This window comes from Heterocephalus glaber, unplaced genomic scaffold (genome assembly GCF_053883595.1).
Source record: "Heterocephalus glaber isolate CG9 unplaced genomic scaffold, H.glaber_assembly_v1.0 deba00001481, whole genome shotgun sequence".
In the NCBI taxonomy this organism is placed as follows: Eukaryota; Metazoa; Chordata; class Mammalia; order Rodentia; family Bathyergidae; genus Heterocephalus; species Heterocephalus glaber.
The window spans coordinates 32134863-32152038 of NW_028258317.1; the positions used below are offsets into that span (position 1 = coordinate 32134863).

General features: G+C 42.8%; 1 protein-coding gene across 1 annotated transcript in view; it reads left to right on the forward strand.

Annotated features, from left to right (window-relative positions):
• Mllt3 (MLLT3 super elongation complex subunit) overlaps positions 1 to 16899 on the forward strand; it is a 334605-nt gene extending 317706 nt beyond the window's left edge. Inside the window, exon 11 of the mRNA XM_087183851.1 lies at positions 16822 to 16899. Within this exon, the coding sequence (XP_087039977.1) occupies positions 16822 to 16845 (24 nt within the window). The 3' untranslated portion in view covers positions 16846 to 16899. The remainder of the gene's footprint in view (positions 1 to 16821) is intronic.
• The last annotated feature ends 277 nt before the right edge of the window (positions 16900 to 17176 follow it).

Consider the following 17176-nt stretch of genomic DNA (forward strand, 5'->3'; position numbering starts at 1 on the left):
GCAGGGACAAGGTTCCCAGAGCCCTGCCTCCAGTCACTAAGGTTACCCCAAGCAGCCTAAGGCCATGGCAGACTCCACCACACCCTCTTCCAAGGACTGAAGCTTTAACCTCTCCGTTGGAGACAGCTGGGGGATGGAGGGGCAAGCCCGGATCTTGCGCCCAGAGGCAAGAAGCACTGCACAGCTAGGTGGCTCCTCTCTCTCCAGCAGGAGGGTCTCAGGGCTTTGTCTTTGGGAACTGAAGCTTTCAGGCTTGAGTTCCACCGGAGTGAAATTCTGCTTTCTCCAAGTCCCAGCACTGTGGAGGGGACATCCGCAGGGACAGGACTATGGAGCTCTTCTTCCAATGCAGGAGGTTTAGGTTTTTTTTAATTGAGCAAGTAGAATTTATAAAATTAAGTAAGGATTCTTAAGGATTAAATCAATGCAAACTAGAAACACCTGGCTGACTGAAGCTTGTAGAGGTGGTGATGATAGTGGCAATTTAAGTATGGCAGTAAATCTCCCACAGTGCAAAGTTGTTGCCAAGAAGTAGCTGTCTGGGGAGAGACTGTGTGGTAGACCAACTAATGGCTCCCTGAAGATGTCCCCGTCTCAGGTGCCAGAAACCAAGACCATGTTAGGTTATGTGGCAAAGTGGAATTAAGGCTGTAGACAGAATTAAAGTGCTAATAGTCTGACCTTCAATTACGGAGATGCTTTTGGACAAAATGAAGGTATCTAGCAGAGGAGAAGCAAAGTTAGCAGCACTAGCAGGAAAGGGACAGACAAGAGGCTGTCTGGAAGAAAGCAAGAGAAGAAACAGGTAAGCTATTGACAGTGATGGCCAGCTGACTGCGAAGACCTGGTCATGGACCAGATCTGCCTCCGAGCCCTGCTCTCCCATGTGGGGCTATGGCCCTGAGAGCACTGTAGTTCTCATTTGTGAAAGAAGGGCAGAGGCCAACCCTGCCTTGCATGTTATTAGGCTCGAGTGAGGAGCAGGCATCAGTTCTTTGTAAACTTGTTTTGGCTTCTTTGGATATGTGGCACAGAACAATGCCCTAGGTAGGCTTAAACCTCTCAAGCTTGTTGTCTTCTCTCTGCTCAAAACTTCTTTGAATTCTGGCTGACACTCGGGCGGGGGAGCCACCTGGTCTGGCTCATTGCTGACACCACCTAAACTTTCAGTGAAAATCGCAAATCTGATTTTGGTGGCTGCTTTGGGCATGCTTCCCTTAGGATTTGGCATGGTTAACTTATTTGTGAAATCAGCAGGAAATCCTTTCCAGCTGGTAGACACCAACTCCTTTGAGAAGCAGAAGTTTGGACACATGAGCTTTCAGCAGAGGACATCTCAGTTCTTTCTCCAAAGCACTCAGTCACGGGGCTGCAGTGCCCAGCCCAGGTAGGAAGCTGGGAAGCTGAACCTCTTCGAAGCTGAACACAGTGTCAGAGGATCCCTTGGTCTCCTAGCCTCTGCCCTCTGCTGTGCAGGAGAATGTGAATAGCTGTCCAATCAGGGCCAGTGGGCAGCTGAAGGAGAGATACAGTAACGGGGATGGAGAGCTGGCTCAACTACTGTCCTCTCCAGCCTCACTGAATAACACCTGACATCCCAGCAGCCTGTCCCTCCCCTCTCTTACTCTCTGCACCAGTGTTTTCTAGGTCAGGGATGGGTACCTCTGCCCGGCATGCCCACCGTCAAGAGTGTGCTCTCAGATCTCCACACGGCTGCCCTTTTCCTCAGTTTGGGTCGTAGTTTGAATGTCGTTTCCTCAGACCCTCCTCACCCCTGCTGATGGTAGGACTCTCACTTCTCTTATACTTTCACGAGCTTACTTTCTTCAGGGGCACTAATGACACTCTTAATTCTTTGTTTGCTCCTGACCTTGTGTGTACCGTGCAGTGCTGTGGCCCAGAGCCTGGATCTTGTAGGTTCTCAGTGCAGACTGGCAGATGAACACTTGCAATGAGCACTCACTGCATGCCCCAGGGCACTCTCTCATGGACCACGTAGATAACTCCGAGAAATGCACTTTGCTCTGCCTTTTAAACAGGTGCTCCAACAGAGGCCAAGAAGGCCAGATAACTTGCTCAAGATCCCCAGCTGATCAGTAGGGGGCCCTGCATCAGAGCTGCCTTTCCAGATAGCTGCAGCATCTATTCCAGATAGGCTTTCCCTGGTGTGAGGATCACACTGCTGAAGGGTCCAGGCTTGAAGTCCAGTGTGGCCTCCTGACCACAGACTTTTCAGGTACTGGTTTGAGGTTTGATGAGCATTTGAATCACTTGAAGAGTTTAACCTGGAGATTCTGTACATGGGTGAGCTTTCTAATAAGCTCCCAGGGCATAGAAGTTCCTTTGATTTGAGAACTGGGTCTGCAATTTACAGAACACAGGCAGGATAGGAGGGACCTGGTAAATCTTTCAAATCATTTGCCACATCAGAGCAGAGGGAGGCAGCCCCTCCTTCTCTGAGAGAAGCAGAAGTTATCCCAGCACCCTCTGCAACCTGGTCAGGGGCTGAGTGGGAAACTGGTTCTAGCAAGTCTCTGAACAGAGATTTGGTTTCCAGTTGTGTAGCATTTGGTTCAAGACCAACTAAGAGCAAGCCAAGTGTAGAAATCATTTTGTTTGTTTGTTTGTTTGTTTGTTTTGGTATTGGGGATCGAACTCAGGTCCTTGCAAGGCAGGCAGCAGAACCTGTGAGCTAGATCCCCGGGCCCTGTTTGTTTTTAGCACTGTTTCCTACCCTCCCTTGTCCCTTGGATTGGATTCCATTCTCAGATCCCAAGTGCAGTTGTCCAACTCTAAACTCCACATGAGAAGCCTACTGGGGTTAGGACTTTCAAAGAATGCCTACAATTTGCTGGAATTTCCTCCATGTTAAAATGCAAAATACCTGCCTAGTTTATAGTAGAGGGTTGTTGTTACAGTGCTTTGCAAACTAGAAAGCAGCATTTCCCCAGCACAAGTGGAATTGGTTTTCACAGGACAAAGAACTTGAGTTAGGCAATACCAATCATAGAATGAGGAAATTATTCTCTTTTCAAGTTTGTTTCAACCTGCTAATTAGTTTAGAAAAAAGTCTCACTAGTATATCTTAAATACTTTTTTTACATTTCCTTGCCCTTTTTTTAAAGGAGAGAGGTGTTAAGTAACTGTATGTAGTGAGAATTTAATAATATTTTGTTTTCTTGTACATTTTTTTGCCTACTTTATATCTGTGGCAAATGATACAGGTTTTCATTTAAGATAAATAAGGCTTCCTTTTATGATAATTTTAAATGAAACATGTTAGATGGGTTTAGAAAGTAGTAAGTAAAATTATAGGTTAAATGCAAATATGCTAGAAATTGTGAAGGTGATGACCCAAGGAGTCAATCTCAGAGAGTAACATTTCAGGGAATGTAAGTAGGAGAGACTTGGATGTTATTCACAGGAAGACACAAAAGCCCCTGGCATTGCCATCTGGCCACACCCTCCTGATGTGGTTCTAGGAGAGTTAAAATATGGAGATGGCTATGAATCCCACAGCTGAATCCCAACCCTGGGTTAGCAGAAGCCTTTGGCTTTTCTCTGTCTGTGGAGACATCTGGGGGAAAACAAACAATATGGCCATGTTGAGGCTCATCAGCTTACATTTTTCTGCAGTGGAAACAAATCAATTGCTGTGCTTTGGGCCTTAGAGTTTTTGTTCACTGTGGTTAAAAGAGCAATAAATAGATATTATCAATCTTTTTGTTATCCCCTCAATTGCACTGGGATAGGCCAAAGGAGTTAAGACTCTGGATTTGAAGGCATCATAGGATAGCAGATACAGTGCAGCTTCTAATATCACAGATTGGGATCAGAATCTGGGCTCAGCTGCTGTTGTGGGCTGAGTTATGTGCCCTCCCAAATTCATATTTTACACTCCTAATCTCCACTACTTCAGAATGTGACTATATTTCGAGATAGGGTCTTTAAGTTTTTATTAGTGTATGTTTACAATACACAATGAAAACATTGTTCTTGGGGGGGAACTGGTACATATACATATTGCATCTTGGTCCTTTTTACTGTCCCTTCCTACCATCTACCCCTCTCCCAGATCCCCTTCCCATCGCCACAAAGTGTATCTCCCTGTTTCAAGATAGGGTCATGAAAGAGATAATTAGTTTAAAATGAAGTCAGTAGGCTGGGCTGTACTCCAATATGATGTTATAAAAACGTATCCTCATTTAACAAAAAAGGAGAGATGAGGACACAGGTATGCAGACCATGCAAAGGCACAGGTATCAGTGGACATCAGCAAGCCAAAGAGAGAGCTGCAGCGCAGCCAGCCCTGCTCATGCCTTGATCTCAGACTTTAGGCAGCCAGGACTGTAAGAAAGTGAAGTTCTACTGCTTGAACCACAGCATTTTTATGGTAGCCCTAGCAAACTAATTCAGCTGCTTAGCAGTGGGCACTTAGAGAGCTTGCTTGGCATCTCTGCACTTCAGGGTCCTCATCCATGTGTTAGGACAGCGGGGCTGACTTCACAGTTTTGTGCCCTCGGAGGCTGAGGCACATAGAGCAAGGAGCACAGCCCCTGCAATAGGATAGATGTGAATAATTGGTAAATTTTATTTTCATCTCTTTATATTCAGATCAGTCTTCCTTCTTATATCAAAAAGTTTATGGCAAAAAGTAACAACTGCTGTTACCACCTCTTTGCCTAATCTTGTTAAGATTCCCATTATGATATAGCCTTTAACAGAGATATCTCATCATCCACACAGATTCTTTTGTAAGTATTAAAATAGTATCACCCTGCTTAGTAGAATCCATTTTCTTTAAAATGTGCATCTCTAAATAACTGTGCTAAATGGTGTTTCAATCAAATCTGCATCACAGTGTATGAAGTGTAAATTCATTTGAATAGGGGTGTGGCATGACCGAAGTTTCCTTCTGGGTTGGTGGTCTTGGTGTCACTGGGATGATTCAGCAGGCTGGTATGTGTGGCCAATGACCCCAGGTCATATCGGGACACTGCCTGCACTGCTGCTTGGTATTTAATAGACTCTAGGTGTATTACTTTTTCTTTCTCTCTAAGTTGGTTTCTTCCTCTATATGGCAGAAAAATGAAAATAATATAAGGCTGTTTCATTTTTTTATGCATTGCATTCCTGAAGATTTTCAAATGTACTTAATGAAATAACAGTAATTTATCTATAAAAGAATACATAAGCAGTGGGCTCTTTATTTATTCTGATAGATAAAATAGGCTTTGTGTTATTTTCACATTTTTAACTTTGTATCTTCCTAAATGATTTACACTTTCCAAACTTACAGATGTTTTATTTAAAATGCCAGTGAGGATAATTTGGCTTTGAGAGTCATTTAAAAGAAAATTCTTCTTTGTATCTTTGTATTTTAAAAAAATTTGAAACAACATAAAGTTTTGTTTAGGGCCTCAGGTTGTAGCTCAGTGGCAGAACACTTGCCTAGGATGTACAAAGCCCTGGGTTTAGTCCTAGCACCACCAAAAACCACATGAAACCCAGACAAGATAAAACAAAACAAAAGCTACACTGAAAAGATTTATTACAATGGACTCTTTATCTGTAGTCTTTTTCCCCTCAAGGAAGAGCATTCAGGAGACATGTTTCCCTCTGCGATTTATAAACCCTTTGCGAGAGTGCCATGCAGATTCTACTCCTAGGCTCAAGATGGAGGGAGGTGGTGAGCAGTGGGGAACAGAGCTGGTGGCTGGTGGTCAAATAGCTAATCTGCCTGCCATGCAAAAGAGAGCCAGCCTGCACAGTCCCCTGCACCAGGACCAGTAAATGCAGCTCTTTAATCTGAGACTTCAGAGTCACTCAGCCTGGACGCCAAACTAACATATTTGTACTTGGAACTAGTTTATAGCCATGGCATGAAATGTAGCTGAGATTTGCTGTGAACTTGTGTTCACTTTATATGTCTGTTAGGGACATAAAGCTATTGAGATGGTTCTTCCTAAGTCTTACCCCATCCAAACACACAAGCATAGGGCGCCAGAGCACACTAGGAGCTTCCTTCCTGCCTCCACTTCAGCCTCAGGTGAGATAAGAAGCCAAGGTGCTGTGAGGTGCTGCTGAGCCATTCCTCCCACAGAGAAGCCTGGCCTGTGTTCCCAATGAGGAGAAAATGGACAACTCTTCAGACGGAAGCTTAACTACACTTCAGGATAGGGCTGCTGTCCGATAAAGAAGGTTTAACTCTTACGGAAGGAATAATGGGCCACTATGTGTTGGAAGATCTCTAGGCTCTGGTGCAAATGCCTTTCTTCGCTTGGTCATTTCCACAAACCCTTGTCATTACCCCAGCCCTGGTTCTGTGGCTGGGGCTGTCATCCTTATGCCCAAACCAGGCTGCCAGGACCTGGGAACCAGATTACTCATGCTGTTCCCGGGAGAGGGAATGGGCTTGAGGGATGAACGCATTAAATTTGTTGATTATCAAAGGGAAAAGTAGAGGAAAATAAACAAAGTCCTACAAGATCTTGGGTGCAGTCCAGAGCCCAAAGTTTAAATCCTTGCTCTTCAACCAGGCTGGATTTCACAAAAGACCTTCACTGCTTCCTCCTAACTCACTCAGGTGGGGAGAGGGTGCACCCTCTTTCAGGGGACCTCTGAGCCCCACTCCTTTTCTTTTTTCTTATGTAAATGACAGGGCAAGAGGAGAGATGGTGACTGTGCTCCCAAGATGCATAAACAGGGCAAGAAGCCTCAGGATAGGTGTGTGCTTAAAAATCTATCTTTTCATCTATCCATTGTAGAAAAAAATGTGGTAAAATAAGTATTCTCACATGCAGGTAAGGGAATAAAGTGATACAATCCTCTGAGAGATAATGTTTATCAAAGTGTACCAAATACTATAAAAATAATCATAGCCTTGGATTCAATCATTCCCCCTTTGGAAATCCATCCAAAGGAACTAATGCCAAAGAGTGAACAAAGACTAATGTATCAAGATGCTATCATTGAATTGTTTATAATAATGAAAAACTTAAAAAAATGTTCATTGTTTACCATATGGGAAATAATTGATTGCATTGATGTTGGTCCAGCCCTAAAATGTTATCTTCCTTGGCAATTAAAAATAAATGACAACAGCACCAGACACAATCTATGAAAGAGATAATTGCTTCACCAGACTTCATTAAAATGGCAAACTTCTCTTCTGTGAAGACCAAGTCAACAGAATGAGGAAACAAACCACAGACTAGAAGAAAATATTTGCACACCTGACACCTCATAAAGGACTGTTATCCAAAATATCCAAAAATATTGTTAAAACTCAACAATATAACTTAAAACAATGGGCCAAAAATCTTAGCAGACACCTCCCACACCCTAAATCAGGTAGAGAGATGGCAAATAAGCATATGAAAAGATGCTTCAAATCATTTGCCATTAGGAAAATGCAAATTAAAACAATGAGATACCACTGCGCACTCTGAGAATGGCCAAAACCCAGAGCACTGACAATTCCAAATGCTAGCGAGAACCGGAGAGACAGGAATTCTCATTTGCTCCTGGTGAGAGAGCAGATGGCATAGCTACTTTGGAAGATAGTTTGGTGGTTCCTTCCAAAACTAAAAATACTCTTACCATACGATCCACCAATTGAGCTCCTTGGTATTTATCCAAAGGAGCTGAAAAAATACATCTACACCAAAACCTGCACACAGCTGTGAATGGCTGCTTTACTTATAGTCACCAAACTTGTAAACAATGAAGAGAACTTTCAGGAAGTGAATGGATAAACTGTAGCATACCTAGACAGTAGGATATTAGTCATTGTTAAGAAGAAATGAGCTATCAAGCCATGAAAAGACGTGGAAGAATCTTAAATGAAAGTTACTAAGTGAAAGAAGCCAATCTGAAATAATTCCACTGCATGACGTTCTGGAGAAGGCAAAATGGTGGAGTCAGTAAAAAGATTAGTGCTTTGGGCTGGAGATTTAGCTCAGTGGTTTCGCTGCCTGCTGTGCAAGCACAAGGACCAGAGTTCGATCCCCGGTACCAAAAAAAAAGAAAGAAAAAGAAAAAGATTAGTGCTTTGCAAGAGTTTGTGGTGGTGGGAAGGGGGTAAATAGTAAAAATATAGAGGACCTTTAGGTGAGTGAAACTATTTTGTATGTTTATCTGTATGATATTATTATTATTATTTTTTGGGGGGGGAGCATATAATAAGTAGCAGTTTAATGAGACCATACCATTTACAGGCTAAATGTTACATTTTAAAATCCATCTTCAAAATTAGTAAAAGGTAGGACACATTTTAATACTGATACAATGGCAGTAGCAGCTTTGCAAATATTCATATATATGATTTCTATAGCACTTTTCTTATGAACCTTTATCTCACAAGAATGGTCAAATTAGCCAGGTGTGAGGCATGCCTGTAATCCTAGCACTTGGGAGGATGAGGCAGGAGGATCACATCAAGCTCAAGTGGGCTACATAGTGAGTTCAAGGGCAGCCTGAACCACATAGTGAGACCCTGCCTCAAAAAACAAAATAAGGGGGCTGGGGATTTAGCTCAGTGGTTCCGCCGCCTGCCTTGCAAGTGCAAGGACCTGAGTTCGATCCCCTGTACAAAAAAAAAAAATAAGGGATGGGGATTTAGCTCAGTGGTTCCGCCACCTGCTTTGCAAGCCCAAGGTCCTGAGTTCAATCCCCGGTACCAAAAAAACCAACAACAAAACAAAACAAAAGACAAAATAAATGACAGGGATTTAGCTCAGTGGTTCTGCCACCTGCCTCGCAAGTGCAAGGTCCCAAGTTTGATCCCTGGTACCCAAAACAAACAAACAAACAAAAAACCAAAATAAAGAAAAAGAATGGTCAAATCATTTAGATTACATTGGTACAGTATATAATGGTTTGTTAATATTATAAACATAAGTGCCCCATAAAAAAATATTAAAGTAGCTATCATGTTTTTAAGTAAAACAACTTCTACTACAAGCATATATGTCTCTTACTTTACTATTTCATTTTCAGCCATAAATGTGTTGTAAACATACATGTGGGTCTCTTATATGCTAAATATTGTCCCCAGATCTGCTTTCCAACATTGCTCTATTTGGCACCTCAAAGCAGTATTTTTCTGTGGAAATATAGGCATTTTGGCGAAGTTGCTAAATTATCTTTGCAGCCTAAGCCAGTCGTGGCAACCTGTAGCACACATGCCACAGTGGGCTGTTTGTATCACTGGAAGCTCTAAAAGGTTCATCGTCACTGGTAAGCTAACTGGAGGATATTTCAAGGATATCATCTATATAGTGGCTTCTTGTCAGACTAGAAAGTTCAGTGAAGGTTGGGGATTTAGCTCAGTGCTTCTGACACCCGCCTTGCAAGCACAAGGACCCGAGTTCAATCCCCAGTACACCCCAAAAACAGAAAGTTCAGTGACGATCAGGGGACTAGGGAAGTAGCCTAGTGGTAGAACATGAGCCTACCATGTGCAAAGCCCTGGGTTTGATCCCCAGTACTGCAAAACAGCAACAATAAAAAATCTAATCATGGGCCAGGGATTTAGCTCAGTGGTGCCATGCCTGCCTCACAACGACAAGGTCCTGAGTTAGATCCCTGGTCTTGCAAAAAAAAAAAAAAAATCTAATTGTGTCCCTTCTTCTACAATACTTAGCATACATATGAGCCAGATCTTGGTTGAAATTGTAGTAGACTTTACTTCCAAGTAGACATATCTGGAAAACTGGGAGCAGAAATACTTAGCAACTTTGCATGAGTATGACTAAGAAGGTTGGTAGGCTAAATATAAGATACTAGGTTAAATATGAATTTGAGATAAATAACAAAAAAGTTGGCCATGTTGGGGATCAAACCCAGGACCATACATGTGGTAGGTAAGTACTCTACCAATGAACTAGACCCCAGCCCTGAATAGTTCTTCAGTGTGAATATGCCCTTTTCACTATTTGGGACATATTTCTACTAAAAAAAATATTATCTGTAGGTTTGGAGAGTAGCTCAGTGGTAAAGTGCATGCTTGGATCTCCAGGAATCCCTCAAAAAATTATTGCTATTTCATACAACATATTTATACTTAGAAGATAGCTGTTGTTAATCTGAAATTCAAATTTAGTTGGGCATCTTGCATTCTTATTTGCTAAATCTGACAAGTCTAGACTGGTAAAGAGAATAAAATACAACGAAATGTGCATTTTTATATTGTTACCAAACACAAGCTGATGAGAACAGGGAACTGAGTCTCACAGTGAACCTACCATGGACTTCAGAAAATATATGGCAGGGTGCTATGGGAAATAGAAGGTTCATGTTGGAGTCTTCATGAAATTTTTATTTAGCTATGTGCATGTGGACAGCAAATATAAAAGTAGGGAATATAAGGGCTGGGGTATAGCTCAGTGGTAGAGCACATGCTTAGCATGTGACGTTTTGGGTTTCATTTCTAGCATTAACATGAACAAAAGGAATAAGGAATATCTTGGACTACAGTGAGTTATACAGAACTACCTACCCAGGGTGCTAGAAATGATATGTTACTATTTTTAAGGTCACATTGGGTCTTTTGCTTCAAATTTTTTGGAAAATAGTTATATTTGGATGAGGAGTGGTCTGCTTTATTTCTATGCAAATAAAATCTAGGAGGTCTTTTTTGTAGATCACATTTGTACCAAGCAATGCATGAGCTTTGTGGGACAAAAGCCTTTTCAGGCTGGCTTGCATGGTGGCACATGCCTATAATCCTAGAACTCAGGAGGCTGACCCAAGAGGATTGCTGAGAGCTCGAGGCCAGCTTGGGTTACACTATAAGTCCAAGGCCAGACTGAACTACATAGTGAGGCCCTGTCTCAACCCTCCACCCTAAAAAAGTCTTTTCAGTTGCATGAATAAATAGGATGAATAGGAATCAGACTATTGTCTTTTTTGTTTTTGTTTTTTTGGGGGTGTTTTTTGGGTACTGGGGATCAAACTCGGGACCTTGCACTTTCAAGGCAGGTGGCGGGACCACTGAGCTAAATCCCCGGCCCCTGTTGTTGTTTTTGAGAAGGGATTTCACTATGTTGCGCATGCTAGTCATAAACTTAGCAGCTCAAATGATCTTCCTGCCTCGGCCTCCCAAGTAGCTGGGACTACAGGCATGTGCCCCTATGCCGGACTATTATCAGACTTATTTTGAGGTAGAGTGTCACTAAGTTACACAGCCTGGCCTTGAATTTATGATCCTTCTGTCTTAGCTTTCTGAGTACCTAGAACTATAGGTATGCACCACCATACCCAGCTTCAGCATTTTTTCTTAAAGTCCTAATTGCACCTGTACAATATAAACTGGATTTCAACAACCTCAATGTAACCTAAATTTGGTGATTCCAGGGTAAACACCACTTTTCAGACTGTATTTTCTCATCTGGTTCTTTCACCATCCTGCAGATTAGAAAACACCCAATATGCACAGGTTCCGCACATACTCTGAGTCTTCAGATGGAATTATATTAGTATATTTCAGCACATTCAATATTAAGAAAAGATTTGGTGATTTTATCTGTACATTTGATGGATCATTACATGGAGTCTGGCAGAGTTGGGATCAGTTTTGTTCATCGAAGCTGCTTGTAGAAAGTGGCAGAGTGTGAGTTGGGCTTCTAGGGTGAGCCAGCTGAAATTTGTTCCTCAAGGCCCGGGTCATTACAGGGGTAAGTCCAGTTCCTGTTTCCATATTTTCTTTATTGATCAGAGACATTCCTCCTGGGCTCCTCTCCACATTGACTTTTCTAAGAAGCTTCCGAAGATCTACCTGGCTTTTACCTGGAGTAATTAAGACATTTGTAACTCGTGTTGATAACACTTTGGAGTTAGGTTTCAGGGTAACACGCTGCAGGTCAGAGACAGTAACCAGTGGGTTCCGTGCCTTCGGTGATGGTATAAGCTTCCTCTTTTCATCAGTACACTGTGTCTTCCTTAATTTCACAGTCAATAGGTCTTTAACTGTTATCTGCATGGGTCCATCTTTTCTTAAATGTTTCGCCATAGAGCAAGTAAGTATAGTCAGAGAGGCACACATTACAGCAAATGTAGCAAAAGACTCTGGATTCTTTTTGGTTTTGGGACTTGAACCCACGGCTTCATGCATACTATCTGTATGATATTATAATGGTGGGTACCTCTCATTACACATTTGTCTAAGTCCATAGTAGGTGCAACACCAATGGTGAGCCCTGTGTAAGGTATGGACTTGGTGTGACTATGATAAGTCAATGTAGGTTCATCAACTATAATAAATGCATTGCTCGATTGCTCGGGGATGTCGATGGAGAGGGAGGCTTGCATGTGGCGGCATAGGAGCATACAGAAAATCTCTGTGCTGTCCTTTCAGTTTTGCTATGAGCTTAGAACTGCTCAACAAAGAAAAATTGACATAGGAGGAAATGCTCAGGGAATCACATAAGGGAAAAGAAACAGGAAATAAAAGGATGAATTAGTGATAATGATAGCTTGGTGAAACCACACAGAGAAGTAGAGAAATGCACCAAAGTCACTTCTAGCAGGTAGTATTATGAATTTTTTTTTCATATTTTCCAAAGTTTTCAAAATATGCTATTTTATCATAAAAATAGTCCTCAGACACCACGAGATGAGAAGTGTTTGCCAGTCTGCAGCCCACCTGACAAAGGGAGTGGGGTAAGGATGCATTTACTTACTTTAGTCTAGGCTCCTCTCAACTGCTCAGCCAAGGAGCCTGGAGACCCTGGAAATAGAGCACAGCGAGTGCCTTTGTGTTTTGCTTCTGTTTGCTTGGGAAGCAACATGGTTTTGTGGACTTTTCAGTTGGGACAAGCGGTTAAAGGAAGCACTCGTTCAGGCTTTAATCCCCTCAGCTAATTACCAGACCCTTTCTTGTGGTTTTACTGGGACTCTTTCTACCGAGTGGAGGATTTATAGTGTTTGTGTTTGTGTGTTGTGCTTGGATTAGGCCTTAATGTGTCACAGTGATGGCAAAGGCGCTTGCAACAGTGAGTAGGCAAGTGTCCCTGCTTTTAATAGAAAGCATATTCCGATGCTTTATTTTATCTGTAACACATAGAGCTGCTTAGAACAAAGCATTGCCCCTAAGACATGGTCCCCAAGAGTTTTTAATAAGGACCAGACCTCTGTGAAGGTATTAATTAAATATTTTAAACAGAATGGCTTTAGCTGGCTGGGGCATTTTTATGAGAGGAGGGCATATATTTAAACCCAGGGCTGTTTCTGTAACTGGAACCTGTTTTGAAGAAAATGTTCTTGGGTGGGACTCAATGAGTACCAGGCTGTCAAACCTTGTGGCCAACTTGATGTAAAAAACAGATGTTCTGAAGGTTTCAAGCAATGTTGAGTTAGGGCCTTGCTGTGGAATCTGGACACAATTCTAAAGGGTGGTTTTAACACAAAGAGTAGAATAGTAAGAGTCTGAGCATATCACATGCTGTCAGAGGTAGTTTTCTTACAATAATCTTGTGAAAGAGGTTTTGATGGGCTGCTTTACAGAAAAGGAAGCTAGGTGACTTTTTTCCAAGGTCACAGAATTTGATGGAAGAGCTAAGGCTATATGCAATTAAAATCTGATTATCTATCCATTCATCAATCCTTTCATCATCTATTTATATTTTAGAATACTGTATCCTCCATAACCAAAAACTATCAGAAGCAAATAACCTTAAATAGTAGATCCTGGTCCAATTGATGGACATTTTTTTCTGAATTCAAAATAATCATATTTATTGAGTACTGTTTACTGTAGAAGCATGGAGTTAGCTGATTTTTCTAGAAGGCAGTATGACATGGTAAAAAGAGCAATACATGTGGAGTAAAAGGTTCATGTTTAGATCCTGGACATCCCCAAATGACATGTCAGAGCCCACAGGAGAGGGCCCTGCTCCAGTGAGCTCCAAGAAGTGCAGCTCATGACTGATGCCGATGCAGCTTCTTCCCGAATCACTTGCCTCATATTCCAGAGCACCCAGCCCACTTGCAGGCCTGGCCAGCTCCTCAAGTAGGGCTCAGTGTGTTCCCTCCAGTCAAGACCTCCATCCTTCTATGTTCCCAAGCTCCTTTTCCATGTGTCATGTTGTCGTCTAGGTGGAACTTTGAATCTCTAAATAAAACATCCACTCATATCTGTGAAGGTCCTTTGTAGTCAGAAATCAATGGCTGCCTCCATGGAGTTACTAATTTCTATCATCTTCTTCAGGGGCCTTCCCACTTCCACCTCCTCCCCCACGAATTCTTACAATCCTCAAGTTTTGCTATTTAGTCACCTTGACTATTTTGTCACACTCTCCATTTTCTTTTCTCCCTTTTACTTGGGGAACAATTTTATGGGGCTATTTCATATATGCCTGTCTTCTAAACCATCTCTCTGATGTTCCACGGCTACTTATCCTGTCAGAATCTGCTGTCTCAGCCAGTGTCTGTGGATCAGCTTTTAAGAACTTGAAGTCGAATGGGTTTGTGTCTGTCCTGACCAGGTGAGTGACCTCTGGCAAGAAGAAGGACAAGAGTGACAAGGAATGCAGGGGATAGCGCACCTCCTACCCCTCTTGTGTCCACCAGCCTCTGCCTCAGACCCTTACCTCTACGATGAAGACAGTAACTGTGTTTTCTTCTGTGAGCTTTGGAAGGATTAGGTGACTTAGCATAGTGTCTAGCTCACAAGTTGCTGCTGCTACTATCATAACTACTACTAAAGATGATTTGAAACAGAATGATTTGAGATAGTTCATTTTATGTTAGAAACAGCATAGCTAGTCTTGAATCTCAGCTCTTTCACTTTCAGATGTGTATAAATCAATTTCCCTGAACCTTTTCTTGTTTGTTTGTTTTTTGGTACCAGGGATCGAACTCAGGTCCTTGAGGCTTGCACAGCAGGTGGCGAAACCACTGAGCTAAATCCCTGGCCCTTCCCTGAACCTTTTAATGGATGTAATGATCACTTGTGCTCAGGGTTGTGGGACTGTGATGTCTCTGGGACCCTACCTGTCACAAACAGCACTAGGCTGTTTCCTAGTTTTGCGGCTGTCTTGCATGCTGTTGCTCCTTGCTGTAGTGTTGGCGGCAGTGGACTGCTTCCTTGTAGGTTTGTCTCCACTGGCGCTTACAGTGGGAGGTGTGCAAGGCAAGAAAAGGAGGGGTGAAGTCTGGGAATACTGTGTACTTGAACTGACAGTGACTCACCCCATGTCTGCACAGATTGCTAAGAGTCGGGGCATGTGCTAGGGTGGGCGAGGCGGTGGGAAGGGATTGTGAGCAAAGGATGTTCTGTCCCTGGGACTACACACCCAGCACAATCTGTAACCTAAAAAGTTTGTGTTGGGAGGGTCATTGAGGTCCACTGTCTGTGCTTCTGACCACTCTCAGCATCCTCAGGGAAGCACCCAGGAAGCTGCCTGTGCTGTGTCTGTGAGCCTCACAGGCTGGAGCAGCACTGCTGGGGTCTATAAGGGATCCTGGCTGCTGTCTGGGTGGTGATGGTCACTGCTTATTCTTGGATGTGTGGCTGCATTACTGCAGAGGAAGGTGTGCCAGGGAGGTACCAGATGCCTGTCAGGCCAATGATAGAATTTGATAATGATAGCAAAAGTGACTAACTGAAGTGGGGACGTTCCCAAATGAAATAGTAGAGCCCCTGGGTCTGCCCGGGCCAGGCCCCCTGGCTGGTGACTGCTCAGAATGAGGCCCGGTACCCTTGTCTCATTCAGAGTCCACGTGCCAGCTCACGTCCCTCCTCCCACCCTGTCCTAGTGGCCTCCAGTGCAATCTCTCTAAACCACGCTGCATCCTGGCTTCCCATTTGCCTGGCCCCTTGCTTTGGCTTCTTTGGTCTCCATGTCTGGCTTCTTTTTTTGATCAGAATTATTGTATAAAACTGTGGTCATGCAGTTGGGGGTCTCTTGGAGCCCAGCCTGGACTTTGAGGCTCATTCTGGGACTTCCTTCTTTGACCACAACAGCATTCAGACGATCTTACTTTTAGTTGTAAGGATGGGTTTTGAAATGGAATGGGCATAGGAATGAACTCTTGCCCTGCTATTTATCATTTCTTGGCTATGTGAACTTGAGCCTGTTATTAGTTAAGCCTCCAGCTTCCTCACTTATAAAATATAGAAGACTATATCTTCTCAGAGTGAGGTAAAGAAAAAATGATAATCCAAATACACAGACTAAATGAAAGAATGACATAAAACATAAATGCAGTGCTTGGCATATGATGATCACTCAAATGATGTTTTGGATGAGTGAGTTCGGACAAGAGATGCACCACACTCCGTGCCAGATTCATGCCCATTTATTATAGCCAGTGACTAAGGGGGGCTAGTGCCCTAGAAAGGTTCCTCGGCAATAGGAAGCAGTTTGATTTTTCCTTTTAAATCATGCTTTCAGTTGGGGAGGGCACAGGTGAGAGCAAGCAGAATCTTACAGGAGCAGAATCATGCCAGGTTAGTGGAGGGTACAAGGAAGTTTCACACACACTAGTTGAGCTACAAAACATCCTGAAACCATAGCAAGTTTACTGTTTTCTTTGTTCATGTGCAAGCACTTTGTTCAAGCACAGGTACAAAGTGACATTGAGGCACAAGATGGAGTTGGGCTGGCTATCACAATGACATCACTGGTTTTAAAAAATCACCTTCATTATTAAAGGTATACTACTTTCTTTCCTTGCTGTAACATTTCTGTACCATTTCCCTTTCTCAGCTGATCCTTTGTTAAGCTAATGTATTTGTCCATTTTCTGTTGCTATAACAGAATACCTAAGACAGGATAATTTATAAAGAATAGAAATTTATCTGACTTATGGTTCCAGGGTCTGGGAAGAACAAGAGTGTGACTCCAGCATCCCCTGAGAGGACAGTCCCACTCATCACGTGGTGGAGGCATCATGGTAAGACAGAGCAAGGGTGGGAGCTTGGGTCCCTCTTCCTCTTCTTCAAGGGCACTAATGCCATCCTGGAGCCTACTTCCTGAACACCTTAATCTTAATTACCTCCCGAAGTCCACCTCCAAATATAATTAACATACAAATTTGGGGATTAAGTTTTCAGCTCTTGAACTTTTGGGGCCCCCATTCAAACCATAGATATTGGCTTTTGAGAAAAGAATGGTTGTTTTGTGATTTTATTATCACATTATTTATTTACACCTTGTCTAAAATTGGTGTG